At 34.9% G+C, this 17,091-nt stretch overlaps 1 protein-coding gene across 1 annotated transcript in view; it reads left to right on the top strand.

The window, feature by feature from the left end:
- Nucleotides 1–17,091, top strand: part of UGGT2 (UDP-glucose glycoprotein glucosyltransferase 2) — a 91,449-nt gene that overhangs the window by 46,329 nt on the left and 28,029 nt on the right. Inside the window, exons 17-25 of the mRNA XM_080374995.1 lie at nucleotides 1,156–1,320; nucleotides 1,771–1,894; nucleotides 1,975–2,073; nucleotides 3,868–3,962; nucleotides 6,615–6,821; nucleotides 8,179–8,310; nucleotides 10,265–10,392; nucleotides 12,023–12,118; nucleotides 14,000–14,102. Of these exons, the coding sequence (XP_080231121.1) occupies nucleotides 1,156–1,320; nucleotides 1,771–1,894; nucleotides 1,975–2,073; nucleotides 3,868–3,962; nucleotides 6,615–6,821; nucleotides 8,179–8,310; nucleotides 10,265–10,392; nucleotides 12,023–12,118; nucleotides 14,000–14,102 (1,149 nt within the window). The remainder of the gene's footprint in view (nucleotides 1–1,155; nucleotides 1,321–1,770; nucleotides 1,895–1,974; nucleotides 2,074–3,867; nucleotides 3,963–6,614; nucleotides 6,822–8,178; nucleotides 8,311–10,264; nucleotides 10,393–12,022; nucleotides 12,119–13,999; nucleotides 14,103–17,091) is intronic.

Genomic DNA, 17,091 nt, shown 5'->3' with positions numbered 1-17,091 from the left:
GGTGAGGAGCTGAAGCCTGCCTTCTAGGGCGAATCATTTTTTCTTTTAATTGTGCTTCCTGGTTATAATTTCCTTTGGGAAAGACAGCTACGGATTTTGATGTAAAGGCTATAGAGAAAACACATTTTTAGCTATAATTGTTTATGTAGTCTATTTTCTGCTAAAATAGATACCAAACCAGTTTTCTTTCATATGTCTTCAGCCATGTCATCTATACAAACTTGTGTTTCTGAAACACACCATCCTTTTTATTTTATTTCCCTTTAAAATGTGTTATATAATGTATTTTTTTTTCCTGTTAAAAGGCCCATCTGGGCAGCCAGAAAAAAAGGTGTTGATTGCCTTGTGCTGCTTGTTCCTCACTGAGCTGCATGGAGGCTTCGTATAAAGGGCAGTTTGAATCTACCCTGGATACACTTAGGGGAGGAAAGCTTCCCACAGAGAATATTAAAGGAAGGAAAACAGACAGCCAGCGACCAGTAGAAGGCCCCCTGTACAAGCAGGGTCAATGAGAGTGAGATAAACATCAGGGAGGAGACAGTGGGATGGCAGAAGGATGGATGCATAGATACTATCATAGAGTTTGTGGCTATCCAGAAAGTGACACTGAAAGAAAACTTGAAAGGCTGCAGAATAGGAAGAGGGAATTAACTTACAATACATTTTTATTTCTGTTTGTCTCACTGGATTTTCTCTGCTTGAGGAAAGATCAGCTTGTTCTTACCAAATATGTCTTGGCTTCTGAACATAAAAGCCTTTTGAGGTTTTCTTGGGGTGCTTTCTTTGGGGAAAAGGTCTAGGTTGATCCACCTGAAATGATGACTGTCTTAAGGCCTTTCTCCAATTTTTTAATTTCTTTTATTTTTATTTACATAATGTTTTTGCTAAGAATGTTAGGCAAAATAAATTAATATTTCTTAGCAAGATGATAAAGCAAAAGTAAAACACCATACATAGATATCTAATTTCTTTTGCCATTCTGTTTGAGAAGAGTCCTGTGTTCTGTTTGATTCTAAACATTTCCTGTCTTGTCATGAGAAGGTATGACAGGGAGTAGTGCTTGGAGATTAGGGGTACATTGTCTCCTGATATTAGTTTCATTTTTTGCTGCAGTCAGCCACAGTCTATTTAATCCTGTGATATTTCTGATATCAGGCAGGAGCAACCTTTTATAAAAAGGCTGGCCTGGGTCCATTGCCTCAAGCTCTGTTTAATGGCGTACCCTTTAAGAGGGAAGAGATGGATGCTGCAGAGTTAGAGACAGTTATTCTTCAGAGGATTATTGATGCCACCGGGTTCTTCCAGAGGGCAGTGTTCATGGTATGTTTAACATTTCTGAATGAATGCAAGATGAAATAATTGGCAGGGAATTGTCTGAGTCATGTTTATTTATAATTTTTTTCATAATGGGATAGCTTGAAATTAATAGTATCACAACTGAAATTATATTGTTGCATTAATTTGCAGTGATGGTTTTAAAATAGTATATTTAGATTGTAGAAGACTGAAGGATCAATTAAGTATATAGTAATTATATGGAATTTTTCAATCAGAAACTGAGACTGTACTGCAGTTCATTGAAAAATGTGTCTGATGGGTTGAAATACTACTGTGTGATATTTATAAATTTATGACTTGACATTATCATCCATAACTTGGTGTATATAGAAGCTTTAAGATCAGTTGTGAAAGATTGTACAAATACTTGATCTTTTTTTTGTCTTGAAACCATAAAAGTACAGGTTTAAACATTTTTTCCTCTTACTACAGGGTTTGTTAAATGATCATATAAATGCAATGGATTTTCTTATGGATCAGCACAATGTAGTTTCCCGTATAAACCCCTCTATTCTTGCAGCAGAAAGAAGATACATACATTTCAGATCCACAGCTGGTAACTACTTTTCTCTGACTGACTATTGTAATGATTGTCCTGTTTTTCAAGTCTAACATGTTCTGGTTTGCATTTTGCAGTTCCATTTGATGTGGAAGACTTCTCTACTTTCTCCTTTTTGGACTCACAAGATAAAAGTGCTGTAATTTCAGACAACATGAAATATTTAACAAAAAAGGGTATATTCCTTTTCTGTAAGGGGGTGGGGAAGTGTTACAATTTGTTGAATTTCCCCAGTAAAATATCCCAAGTAAGTCAGTATCCCAAGGACCCATGTAAATGAGTACATTTCCCAATATTTCAGTATCATCTTCCAGGAGCCAGATCATATCCTAATATTATAAACATAAACTGTAATAAACACGGTATTTATTTTAGATTTTGTAGTTTTGAAATGGGATGGATGTCACAGCTAGTTGTTTTTGTTTTACAGTTACGAAGTTAAAAAGCTTTGCAAGACTTCTGTAGCTTCAACCACAGACTAGTCTATACTGATATGTTTTACTTGAGAATATTAAAGAGTATAGTTTTCAAGTGACTCAGTTTCAGCATTATCAAGTGAAGAATGTATAGTCTTTGTAATATCTGTATCAAAATTAGGCATATATACTAGCATTCAGTATCTTTTTCATCTAGTTTATTTTTGATATCGGAAGCTTTGTCTTTCTGTAGAAAATATGTATGTTCTGTTGGATTATCACAGATTTATAAGTTTTGCTGAAACACTTTTTTGTACATTTAAAGTATTTTTGATGTAAAATATTCTTATTGCATATAGAAGTACTTTCCCTTGGAGTTAGTTACAACTAGTACAGTTACAAAAAGTGACAAAAAGTACAGTTACAACAGTGGGGGCATATTACTGCATGGAATTTTGCAATAGTCTGTACCTTGTGAACTTCTAGAAGTTACAACTGCTAGACAGCTGCTAAACAACTACCTATTTACTTCAGTCCATCAAGGGACAGAATAATCCTCTTAAAGTGCTATTCTTCAGTAATTTTTAACATAGTTTTACTTAACTCCATTATCAGAAAGAAATGCCATATAATTACATTTCTTTAGAATAAAACTATTTGACTGTATTTGGTTCTCTGTGTACAACCACAGGACCATCCCAGCTAGCTGCTAAATGATGACTGGCTTTCAATCTGTAGGCTCATTTCTAAGATGCAGATCTCTTGTGCAAAACCCATAACCTTTAATCTGTAATCTATATTTCGAATCTGTCCCCAGTGTGTTTCTATAGACTGCAGCAACACTTAATAATTACCTCTTACTAGAATCTCACCAGAACCTTGTACAATTCCCATCTATACACATTACCTTCTAGGGGATATGTGATAGAGCTGAGTAGACTGATACTCTTCTACAGATAACTTCCCAGAATTTTTCACGTACTACTGCCCTTCTGTCTAGAGTAAAGAACAGGAGGCCATAGACCAGGAAAAAGGGAAATTTTCTGCATATACACCTATACAGTAGTTTACGCTCTTGCAACTGTATTTGGTATGTTCCCGTTTGTGTTCAGAAGTGGTAAATTCTGTCCTGCTTTTGGATGAAGGAGACTCACTTTGCTGCCAGAGAAAGTGAATGGCCTAACTCATGCATTATTCTAAATAAATTCTTTTCATTTCTGGCTATATGACTAGCCTCCATCAAATGTTCACAAGAAACCTCTGGTAAAGCAGGTCTTAACTGGAGCCGACTTATTACTTAAAGCCATCTTGTTTCAGTAGTACAACAGATTGGTTGTTTTAATGACGCTCATGTTAGCATGATAAACTGCCTCCTCAGAATTTTATTTCCATTCAGAGGCAAAAGATTCTGATTTGGCAAAGATTAGTCTTACAGTTGAAGTCAGCAGTCCAGCATAAACATAAACTTCAAAATCTCAAGCAGAATTAATTCATTATTAATTAGTTGTGAGAAGATTCTCCAGGATGTAAAGCAGAATTATCTTTTGTTTTCAGATGAAGACAAATTGTATGCTGTTACTGTCTGGATTATTGCTGATTTTGATAAACCAGCTGGGAGACGACTGCTTTCTAATGCCTTGAAAAGCCTGGTGAGTTTCTATAAGTCTTTATTAAAATTATTATTATGAATATGTCCTTAACAACACTGTGCGCATTCAAAAATTATACTCTTAAGGTTGTAACAATTTGAATTTTTCTGTGGGTCAGGTGCAGCCTTATGAGACACTGCTTTCACTTTACTTTGCTGCAGCACTGACATCTTACAGGCCTGTAAATGATGATTTGGTTCATGGACTTCTGATGCAAGAGACAAACTACAATGCTTGTGTGTTAGAAGGGTGAAATTCTTCCCAGTTACAGACCTTCTCCCATGAGGTACCCTAGCATGTTACCTGGGCCAGGGAGGTTAGGATAAGCCTGTTGATGTGAACCATTAGGCAGTGCTCTCTTTATTGTATGGTATAGCTGTGGCCATGAAATGACCATTTTTGCACATACTGTTTTATGCTTCCGAGACAGATTAAATTTTTTATGTTCTGATATGCTAGGAGGATCATCAACATTTGAGTTCGCTTATTTTTAAGTTCTTCACTATTAATAATAGGATTTAAAGTATGCAAGTACATGTCATGTGGATATAAATGAGAAGAAAACCCATCAGTTCCAGGGAGGTTAGAAGAGTAACTAGACTGAAATTGGGAAAACATCTAGATTTACTTATCAGGAATGAAATGGGAATGACCCTAAAAGAATTAGAAAATTTGTACATTGCAGGGATCGTGTAATACCAAATAGGTCTTTAAAAAAGGCTTAAAAAAGCTGCAAAGACGAACATGCAATGCAAGTCCTTGTTACAGGAAAACAATTTCATTTATCTGACTGCTAGATCTGTGGCCCAAGCTTGACAGATGTATTCTCTCTGTAGTTTTATTTTTGCTGCCTCCCCTGCCCCAGCCCCTTCCCCCTTCAGCAGGGAGGATATGCCAGAGCTCCCAACTGGTAAGTGAAAACTCTCTGGGGAAGTCCTCATGTGTTAGTGAGGAGAAGCTAGGAAAAACATGAGAAAAAAAAAATCTTTTGAATAAGGTTTGCTGAATCTTCTATGGAATAGAAGTTTAATTGGTTATCTTCGTGGTAATTTATAGATTTGGTTTAGGTAAGCTTCATGTACTGCTTGGTCTTAATAATTTCCAAGTTTCATGACAAAACCATCATTTTTTTCAAGTCCATTGATTTGTATGGAGGTTCTCTACTCCTTTTCAGTCCCTTTTGTCTGTTGGGTCGAGGTCTAGTAGAATTTGCTAGGTGCAAATTTGCACAGACACTTCTTGCGCGTGACGTGCCATGGGCATTTGTAGATAAACATGCAAGAATCTGGGAGAGGAGGTGACCGAAGGGAACTCACTTTTCACTATTCCAACTAATATCTAGTATTTTGAAAAGTACTAATTTATTTTAACTTCATTTGAAAAAACTAGTGATGTCTTACTTGAAAGAGACCTCTGGAGGTCATCTAGTTCAGCCTCCTGCTTAAAGTGGGATTATTGCCATCATTAGATCCAGTCAGCTGTAGGTTTGTCTGAAGGAGTCCTGAAAATCTCCAAGGAGGTGACTCTGTCCCCTCCCTTGACAACTTGCTCTGGTGTTGCACTGCCTTCCTAGCGTAGTTTTCCCTGACAGCCAAAAATCTGTGACCTTTACTCCTTGTTATACTTCTCGCTGCTACCAGGAAGAGTTTGGCCCTGTCATGTTTTTCACTCCCACTTTTGTTCGTTGCTATTAGGATTCTCTGTAGCCTCCTTTTTGCCAAACTGAGCAAGCCCAGCTTCTTCAGTGCCTCCTCATAGGCCTCTGACCATCTTGGTAGCCCTTTGCTGAAGCCTCTGCAGCATCTCAATGTCTTTACTGTACTGAGGGGGACCAAAACCAGGCACAGAAGTCCAGGTGCAGCCTCACAAGTATTGAATAGATGAGAGTAAGACCTTCCCTTGATTGGCTTGCCATATGTCTCCTAATGTAACCTGGTATGCTGTCCGCTTTCTTGCCAGCAAGAGTATGCTTCTCAGGAACACTTTAAGATACACATTTTCAACCTTTTTAGATAAGTGTTTTAACAAAATTTTTTCTCAAGGGCTGCAGTTTAAAGTTTGCTGTTTAAATATGTTGAATACCAGTGATTTCATTCCTTATTTTTATAGTCTTTACTGCAGTAGAATCCATTTATCTTTAATTCAGGTAGCGATGCTACTTGATACTACCTTAGAGTCATCAGTCTAGTAAGATTCAAGTGACATCATTGATTTTAGCAAATGAAAGATTTTCTTGCTGATTAAGAATAAAGTTCTAAGTGGAAAAATTTTCTTGGATTTACTTTATGCCTAGTTTGATGGTTTTTGAAAAATAGAACAAAATGTACAAAATCAGTTCTGAAGTCTGTAAATGAATACTTGTGTATGTCTTGTTAAAAATACACTTCTGCAGAATGCTGAAAGGCAATTTTTCTATTAAAAAAAGCATCTTCTATTTAAAATTGGTATTGCAGAATAGGTAAATCCTTACCAACAACATTTTTACTCCTAGTTTAAGTTCTCAATTAGGTATTGATACATGTTTTCTAAAGACAAATAGCTGCAAGAAAATTACAGAACTTCAAAGCATTTTACAGAGTTATAATAGATATGAATACATTAGGTAACAGCAGACTGAACTGTAAAATTGTGTATTCTTATTTTTCTTTGCAGAAAACAAGCAGTCATACACGACTTGGGATTTTGAACAATCCTTCATCAAAAATAAAGGAAGATAACACAGCCATTGCTAGAGGAATTTTGACCGCTTTTCTAACGCAAAACAGCAGCAACTTAAAAAGTTTCCTGAGTAAACTCAGTAAGGAAGAGACAGCAAAATCTCTTGCTGCTGGAACTAAAATTGCTAAATTCTTCATCCCAGTGAGTGCAAACTAAATTAGACTGTTTTCTTTTTCACTTTCCATATTCTTTATTGTAAGGAGATGTTGCTGAGAGTAACAGTGTTTGATCAAATGCTATGTAGTTTATAATCCTTATACAGTTTTTGCTCAAGCAGATTTGATTTTTTGACAACTTTCATATGATGGAAGAATAGAGAATTTCTTTAAAGTAAAGGAAAAAAATAGAGTACCAAAAAATACAGAGTACAGATACTGGATTATTGAGGCCAAAATCATTTCATTTTCAATTGTTCATTAGTTTTTCCTGTAGCTCTCAAATTATAATGTTTTATATCATTTATATAATGTGTTATAATATTAATGTTTGTTGAGAATTAAGGCTTCAGAAGTAACTGGTTTTACCTTGCTGTTGCGGCTGTGAGCAGTAATAAGCACAGACTGAAGTGGTTGAGGTTAATGAGCATGGTATACTTCTGGCCAACATTCTGTTGTGTTTCTATGAAACTTCATTGTTTTAAAATACAAATGTTGCTGATTTCAAAGTTCATACAAAGAGTGGAGCTGGGTTATCAAATAACAGCTGCAAACTACAGTTTCTGTTTCAGAAGGAGCTGTAAATTTCAGTGTTTCTAAATAGGAAGATTTGGAAGACTAAGAACTCTGGCACCATATTGGAAAACTAATTAGCTGGCTTGGGTCATGCTCTTACTTAATTGTCTAATAAATGTTGAAAGATGTAAATGTAGTTAAGCAGTCTATGCATGTTACTAATTTATTTTGTTATAATAATTGTATCTGAATTAATCTGTTTGCTTGGTCCATATATTTGTAATGAAGAAATACATATCGATAGTTTCATATAGCAGGATAATTTTGACAGGTGAGGCACAGTGCCACTGTAAGCATGGCAAAATTCCAGCATTCTTTTCCCCACTTTGAATATTGATTTGTTATGTGGTTTACTGGATGATGTTGGCTTCCCCAGAGCATGTTTAAGCTGTATTCAATGACCACATTAAATTGACTGTTAGGTTTTTAGAGTATTATGGATATTATTTTTTTTTTTACCTTTTTCCTAAAAGTGAGAATACAGTTTAGTTGTTAACAGAGAATGTTATTTTTCATGCAGCTGTGTGCTGGATCATAGAAAAAGTGTTTAACCTCAGACTCAGCTTTCCTCTCGGTTAAGCTGCCCAAGGGTAAAAACTGCATACTGGCTATTTGGGAGGTTGTGGTTCCACACTGAGAAGCTGAAGTTGTTTCATTTTGATTTCTGGTTACCACAAAACTTAAAGAAAAATTTTTATTACATCAGCTGTTGCAGAATTTATTTTTCCTGAATCATTTCACCATCTCATGCTTTACCTTTGCTTTAGGGAATGGATGAAGGTACTTTTGAGAAGAAGTACAACACTTTAGGACTGGATTTAATTAAAACCCACCAGATGTTCTGCCAGGAGGTTCTTAAGCTGCTTCCTGGGCAAATGGCTGTTGTGAGCAATGGCAGGGTAAGAAAGGAGTTAAATAATCTCTCAAGTCTTTTTGTAGGTATTTTTTACTTCCTGGAACTTCAGTTTGAAGTTAAAGAAAATACGTTGTATTGATTTTCCACTTATTCAGCCTGTTGTTAGAGAATGATATGAATGTTTGCCTGTTTCTTTATTTTGTTTTATTACTAGTTTGTTAGCCTCATTCCATTGAAGCTACTACGTATGTTGTTCCCACAGCTATTTAAGAATTAATCTGACAAAATTCTCTAAATAGGTTAATATTTGATGTATTATTAATAATATTTAAGAATAAATTTTGATCCTGATGTTGCTTTACACATTTGGGGTAGGATAAATCTACTGTATATGTAATAAAAATTTATGTTGACTATGGTAGTATTTCAAGCTCTTAAAACACAAATTGTTTATAAATATTAAATTGTTCTATAGTCTTAATTCTTAATGTTCAAATTGAAGTATAGTAGTTGTTTCAATTTCTTGTATGTATATTCTGAAACTAACAGCCTTAATTAGTGTGGCTATAGATGAACTGTGACTGAAAAATACAATGTTGGGTTCAGTGTTTAGCACTTGTTAATGACTGTCAATACCTTACATTACAAATCCAACTTAGACAAACTACTCTGAGTTAGCTCTTTTTATTTTCTATTTATTGCTCTACCATTAAAAGGAAATAGAGATACTATGTTGGCATCTTGTTACTGGAAACTCTCTTTAAATTGCGTTTAGTTGTGCATCTTAAATGGCTTCTGAGATGTGGCTGAAGTATGGCTGATGAACGCACAGAAAGCATTTTTGTTGATGAAGCACAAGAGAATTGTTGGCTTTTATGTCACCCCCACCGCCAGAACTAAATAGGCAATGTTTTATGAATGGTTATTACTGTTTTCCTAAACAGTGATTACTGAGCCTAAAAAAGCTCAAATTATGTCGTATTTTAAGTTTTGAGAAAATGTTTCTTAAAAATACTTGGATACATTTGATAATATATATTCATCTATCTTAAAGTGTGTTTTCATTTTAGAAGAATACTTTTAAAAAAAGATATGGGATAGCCTTAATTTCTATCCTTCATATTTCAGCACTGAAGTTTGTTTTCATGAGCAAATGTATTTTTTATTCCATTTACAATTTCTACAAAAATGGCATGGTGTTTCATAACCACACTGTGGTTTTGTCTATCTCATGCATCATTATAGCATACCAAAACATTCAAAAGTGAAATTTTTTTAGATAACCTCCCATTTCTAGGAAGCCTTTGAATTTTGGGTGAGAGGCATTCTGCACCAAACTTACATCATGGCATTCTGCATCTAAGGAGCCCTGTAGGTTCTTGGAAGTTTACTTGAGTTAGTTTAGTCTAGCATACTATGAGCAGGAAATCCAAACAACATCCTCAAAGCTATTTTCCAGGATTTCAAGGCACCTTCTTTTCCTTCAGACCCAAAAAATGTAGTAGTTCTGTTTCTTGTCTCTGGATATCCTGTGTTTCTTATCCTTTGCTCTTTTCTTCCTTTCTATCCATTCTGCTTCATCTGAGAAGCCTTAAAGTTAAGATTGTGTTCACAGAATTAAACTAGAGAGTGTGGTACACAGTAATTTGAATTTCAGTTTACAATAATCTACTTAACAGAGGCTTTCTTCAACTTAATTTGTGATTTCTAAATATACATACAATAGCTTTACATGGGTATGCATAATGAAAAATATGCTGGATATTTCCATTACACCTGCTTTTTGTGATTGATAAATAACAGTAATTACGTAACTTTAAAAACCCTAATCCTGCATAGTTACTATACAGTTTGGTACTATATAGTTAGTAATGATATATATAGGGCTGGGGGTTGCATATGGAATATTACGCATTTATGTAAAACGTTAGTATGTTTTTTGCTTACAAGACACATTTTTGGAACAGGCTATGCTTAGTGACATTTTGTTCTCTAAGGTACTGGGCCCTTTAGATGAAAATGAATTCCATGCAGAAGACTTTAATTTGTTGGAAAGGATAACATACGGTACCTCAGCGGAGAAGATTAAAGCTATTGTCAAAGACATGGGGAACAGTAGTAAAAGGTAAACAACTTTTGCATTTGGAGGCTTTATGATATACTGCCTTGTTTATTGCCTGTGAGAAATTAATAAACCTTTTGCATGGAAAATATCAACAAAAGTTCAAATATATAGTCAAAGTACTCTTTATACTATATATTCCTATATATACGCTCTACATGCACTTAAAGTGTTTGCTGTTTGCAACCTATATATTTGCTGTCATCTTAGCGTCTGAGTACTTCTATGTAGACAGGTTTAACTGTCCCTTGTTTCCTTTTTAGCATTTCCCAGATAGACTTCGTATAACTTACCTACTCAAACGCCCTATTTTCTAGAAGAAATGGCACATCTACTAAATTTTGTATTACATTTATGCTTGGCTAATTATGCTATTCAGTGTGTTTCCACTGTATATATAAACTGTGTATGTCGGATTTAAATTGCATGTGTCATTTACCCTGCAACTGACAGCCTCTTTGGCCTTGTTACAGCACAAAGCAGAAAAAAAGGCACCATGTATTATTCAAGAGACATGCACCCTTTTATCATTGGTTTTACGTGTGATGAGGCTAAGGTGTAAGAGATCACTGTGTGTCCAAAGAATCATACCCTCTCCAACTTGCCTCATAATGTGTGCAGCTGTGCGAAATTGCTCCAAATACTTGTCTGCTTTGACTATGCTTACAACAGAGAGATGAGTACAGCTAACTGTAAACTATTCTTAGTAGCTTTTTACTTCAGAATAATTATAAAGAACAATAATAAGCTTGATAAAAATGAGTGCATCTTAAAACCACGATGAGTATTGATATTTGTAAGTATATTAGGTAGATACACCTGAAGTATAGAAAGTGCATTGTCTTTGGGAATTGTTAGAAAAGGAGCCTATAGAGGCATGGACAGATGTGGTGCTCTGACACCCTGCTAGAGAACATTCACACATCTGTTAATTGAAGAAGTATAAAGATGAGTTTTAGCCTGCTTTTAATCTAAGGATCCAGTTTGTGTACAAAGAAGAGAGCAAAATTACATTATTTTTACAGTATCTATTGATTTTCTGTGTCAGAGTATCATTTCTGTTACCTGGAAGGACTGGCACAACTGAAATAACTACCAGAAAAACAAACTCAAGAAGAGGTAGAACTACCAAAGGGATAAGCACTGACAGGCAAAACGTACTTAGTAAATACTAAGACTTAGTGACACTGCAATAGGACTACTAAGGTTTCTAAGTGAATTCCAGTAAGAAATACCAAAAAAATTTAAAGATGTGGCCAAGTAAACATGAAACTTGTTCATTTATTTTTATTTCCTTTTGTGACAACATCTGGAAAAAATTGGAGAGGAAAAAAAAAGGAAAAAAGAGGTAGAAATGTCAGTAGATTGTACCATACAACTGTAAGGCTGAATGATGGTTCTGCCAGTTAATTTCAAGAAGAAACAGTTCACAAGTTCTAAAGTAGTGGTGGTTCTTGGCCATTGTCATGCTAAAGATTTTACTCAAAGCTACCAGTCTCAAGATGATAATTGTTTTAAAGCAGTCTGGGATGTGGACTTTTAAAATATTCCTTATGTAGACAGACATACATTAAAATGTGAATGTTTCATTCCTGTTCTGATGAAAAAAATTAATGTGCCTTATTTAATGTAGTGGCAGTGATTTGATTATGAAAATAGATGCCCTACTGTCATCTTTGCCTAAAACAGAGATGAGACAAGATGCTGAATTGCTCAAAGAACAGCACAGGTAAGTTCTGTCTGTCATGATAATGCACTTCAAATACTTTCATATTAAATTTAGAATATACTGATGACCACATAAGGTCTTTGGAAACTTGACTAAGTGTTCCAGTTCTAAAAGAAGTTGTTGATTCTGTGGTTGTACGAACAACCTGTTTATCTGGCCCAGCATAATGCATCTTTACCTCTTTCTTTATAAATTAATTAGTAATACCTAATGATTTTCCAGCCTTATCCTTTGCTGAAAGAGTGGTTACAACTGGCGGTGTTAAGAGAAGTGGTGATCTGGAGTTAGAAAACTTGGAGTCAATACATTTACTGAAATGTTAGAAGTAGTTTCACAGCTTAGAGCTAAAAGAAGCCCCCACTAATTTTCATTAATTCAGAAGACTCCAGCACTACTTTTCCTGTTTGTGTATCTTGAGTACTATTGTTAAGACTAATATACACGTGCTTATACCTGTATAACAGTTTGTGGCTTAGCAGTGTCATTGTTGACTACAGATAAATACATAGTTAATACAGCTAGATTACATTCAAATGCAATTGAATAGGGCTTATTGGCACCTAATTCCTTAAGAAGAACTGAACAGACTGTAGTCAGCAAGCAGATTTACACTTGGTGAGCTCATACTAGTGTCTCTAGTGTACTTGCTTGCATGTTGACTCCTTGTGTTTCTGATCCTACATTTAGAAAGTGAATATACCCCAAGTATCTTCTTTCGTTGTCATTGTTAACAAATGAGACCTAAAATACCAAGATGTTCATCTGTGAATCTTATCCTCTTTGTAATGGGATACTAAGAGTAGCTGGTTTTAATTTAAGTTTAGCTGGGACAAACTTTCTGGAGCAGACAGGTACATTTTTTAAAAGGCCATATGGTAAAAGATATGTATACGTGGCACTTAGGGATGTGGTTTAGTGGTGGACTTGGCAGTGCTGGGTTAATGGATGGACTCGATCTTAGGTCTTTTCCAACCTAAATGATTCTATGGTTCTGTAACACAGGAAGAGTAATCAAAAATGTTTGTAATACTGTTTCCAAATCCCCGCTTGTTTTTATCGGTGAAGGTACTCTAGTGTGCTGTGGCAATGGGCTGGCCCTGTCGTTGATAATACTAGGAGTGAAATCTGTAGTAGCCTGTTTTAAGTGGCTAACGCATTTTTCCAAAGTTATACTTGTAACAGCCAGTACTATGCTACTACCATATTGGAGGAGTTTGACTCACTAATGGTACTTAAATTTCTAGGTATATTTTTTGTGGAAAACCAATTCAGATAGTCAATTTTGTGTGTTTACAGCACATGATTTCTTTTTTATTATTATTTAATTAAGTTTACTAACATTTCCTTCCTGTAGATCCAGAGTACATTAACTAGGTCTCCTTGACTTAGTCTAATCAAGTTTACCAAAATAAATTATTTTCTGGAATGCACAAAGCTAATCCATCCCACTGGATGTTTCACACTTCTACGTTGCCATTTTTTCAAACTTTTTTTTTTTTTTAAAAAAAAAAATGATGGCACTGCTGATGCTTCTGAAATCTGGTGATTGTGGATATCAGTGAAGAAAACAGTAGACCAGTGACAAAAAGACCATTTTTAATATTTTGCTATATATTTTCCTTTTATTAATTCTGTTGTAGGGCATGTATTTAATCAATAACCAGTATGGAACTATATAGATCAATGCTGAATCTTTAATTGTTCTTCACATTTAAGTTTCCTTAATTTCAAGATTACTGCTTGGAATGAGGGAAATGTCTTCATCAGCAGTAAAATTTAAAGTGCCTTTGATGCTACAAATTCATGCCTAAAAATATGTATTTCCACAAATTCAGTTTAGAGTTTTCATGTCACTTATTTATTAATTATTTTTTTTAACAGCGTAGTAAAAATTGATCCCCAACAGAATGAACCATTCTATGATGTTCTTGCTATTGTGGATCCATTGACAAAAGAAGCACAGAAGATGGCTCACTTACTGATTGTAAGACTGGTCATTTCTTTTCATTTACATGTTTGTGGTTTAATTTTTACTAAACTTTTTCTAATTTCCATGTACAGTGTAGTAAAGAGGTAAAAAAAAAAAGTATCTTTAAATATATATATATTTAGTTATTTAAATTCATATTAAAAAGTTGGGGATTATCTAATTCATTATTGCAAGTATCTTATTTGCAATTAAAATTCAGATGCCCCGTGAACCAGTCCTCTTAACAGTGAGTCCATAAATGCTCTTTATAGTCAATAGAAGGAAAGGACAAAACTGCCTGTGTAATATAGAGGGAAAGGATCTCCTGTCTCAAAATCTTGAGGCGTATGCTTCTTCCCATTAAACCAAATCACCTTAGTTTTCCAAGGTACCTAAATGAGGTGTTCTAAATCTGACCTGTAATATCATCATGAGAAGATTGGACTATAAACCTTTCAGCTCTTTGAAGGGTATTTCACAGTTGATTAATGCTACCATGTATATCTAGAAGTCTTCCATTGTGTGTAGCTATTGGTCATCTAAAGAGAAACTGTCCTAAAAACATAGCTCCTAAAATGATTTTCTTTTTTCAGTAGCTGCAGAATATCACTCTACCTCAGGTTCCTTTATAGTTTCCCATAAAAATGTAAATTTTGTCTTTTTTTTATGGTCTGCTACGATTCTGAAGCCTGTAACTTGATTTTTGCTGCATCCTGGTTTATCTTTTTCTCTGCAGTAATTATGAAAGTTCCATAAATTCTTACATTGCTTTTTCCCCTCCCATTTTCATATGCTTTTCTGCCTTTTGTATCAAATGTTGAAGCATCCATTCATTTTCATATGTAATAGTGAAGTAAAACATTTAAAAAAAATCATGAAAATTCTGATATTTCAAGACTATGAAATAGTAGCTTTTCTCTAGAACCAGATCTTTCGTTTCACCATCCTCAGTTGAAATGAAAGCATGGTATTACCAAATGGAAGTGTTTTCAGTTTGGAATTGACTGGAAACTCTCTCTGTTCAGCCAGAAGTTCGTATTATGGTAAGTTCTGTCAAGGACCTTGTAGCTCAGATCAGGAGCCTCCATTCCTCCTAGTGCAACAGGCTCGCTAATGAGCAGTTTCTTCCCTAATGCAGGCCTGGACAGCTGACTCCCATGGCCTACCAAGCTGTTCAGCCATCGCAGATCCTGCTTGATTCACAGGAGCTATAGTCTTATTCAAGATTAGGAGAGAATAATGAAATGCTGTTGAAACTAAAAAAAAAAAAAAAAACCACACCAAAAACAAAAAAAGCAAACAAATACTTTGATGTAGATTAATTTTTTTTATTATTTTTAAATGAAAAATAAAATAATCTGAAAATACAAACATGCGTACACACACATATATATATATATATATATATATATATATATATATATATGAGAAAGGTGTCTCAGCACCTCCTGGTGTAGAGACAAAACGCTTACATGTACAGCAAGCCCCAGACTGAAAGTTCCTAAATGGATATTTTTCTGATTATCTTGGTATATATAGGTGACTTTAATACTCTAAACTTTAAGCACTGGGATATATTTATATTGAAAGGATCTTTTTTTCAATAACGTAATTGGTTTAGTGCCCAGTATGTTGGGATGGTAGCTATTCGTGGTGCAAAATTTGTGTAGTAACTACCACATCAAAGCACATGATTCTTGCCCCAGTCCATGTTGAACATGTCCACATTGTGATTTTTATTATTTTTTTACCCTGGTGAAGTCATGCTATTATATTACTTTTTGTCATTTAATAGTCACTTAAATATTTTTTTGGTATTTTTTTTAATATAAACAAACAATTACTCATATTAAATGGAATTGAAATTGAGAATGTATAAACAGCTATAGGTAAACTGTCACCTAAACTTTACTGCTTAGTCTGATAAAGTGACAATTTGAGGATAAGGGGAAGGTAAGAGTCAGAGACTGAATGAGAGTGGAGCCAAAGCTTTTATGTGGTCTTGACGTATGTACTGGATTGTATCATAAGAACTGCTCTATATTCTCTCCAGAGGGAGGCAGGTAGAACTTCCCATATAACCCATTTTCCCTTTTTCAAAAAGTTTTTTCATAGACTTCAGCATCAAGTATTTCCAGACAAGGCAACAGTCACTGCCTACAGTAGATCTTTAAATACTAGCCATAACTTGACCAAGGTTGGACCACATCAGTTCTCAGCAGAATGCATGGAATACCAAGTAGTCCTAAAGTTATGAATGTGATCCCTAATGTGGTGTGAAAAAAGTAGAAATTCCTTCTTCTAAATATGAGGACAAAATTGAAGAGGTGGATGGTCAGGGTTTTTTCCCATCGTTCACCAAAAACAGCTGAAAGTGCCACTGAACAAACTACATGTCCACTAGCCTAACTGCTTTCCTCCAGCAGTATGTAACTCAGGATCATCAACTTTTATCTTGTTCCAGTAACTGTCAAAGAACTCAAAAATGTGGAGGGAAAAATCAAACCTTTTCTTTTTTCCTGTGAGTTATCTTTTGCCTTTTTTTCTTTGTTCATTCTGTCTTCAGAGAGAAACTCTTATTCCATCCCTAAAGTGATAGGAATCTCTGAAGGACCCTCTTTTGATAACATAGTCTGATGTCCTATATAACATGGGTCATAGGACTTCTTTTTATCAATTAGCATTTAAAGTGGAAATATTTTTTTTATTCCAATTTAAATATTATCAAGTGGTTGAGTACAGATCACAGGTCTTACTGAGATTTTCCAGTGGCTAATTAACCTGACTGTTAAACTCGGACTTGGAATTGTAGATTTTTATTTAGCTCCATGCTGTAAACGTTCTTCTCATCATTTTGTCAGTTCTGTTGAAGATTCTATTAGAGAGTTTGTTTTCAGTGCAGATGCTTCCTATTATAGTGATGGTCACAAACAGTTCCAAGCGATTGAATTATCGTGGTCTAGTGAGTTAATGATTTTCGGATGAGTTGTGGTAACACAGTAAG

This window comes from Falco punctatus (assembly GCF_963210335.1).
Source record: "Falco punctatus genome assembly, chromosome: 2".
In the NCBI taxonomy this organism is placed as follows: domain Eukaryota; kingdom Metazoa; phylum Chordata; class Aves; order Falconiformes; family Falconidae; genus Falco; species Falco punctatus.
Note: the sequence above shows the minus strand (reverse complement) of the source record. Positions and strands in the feature narration are given on the sequence as shown.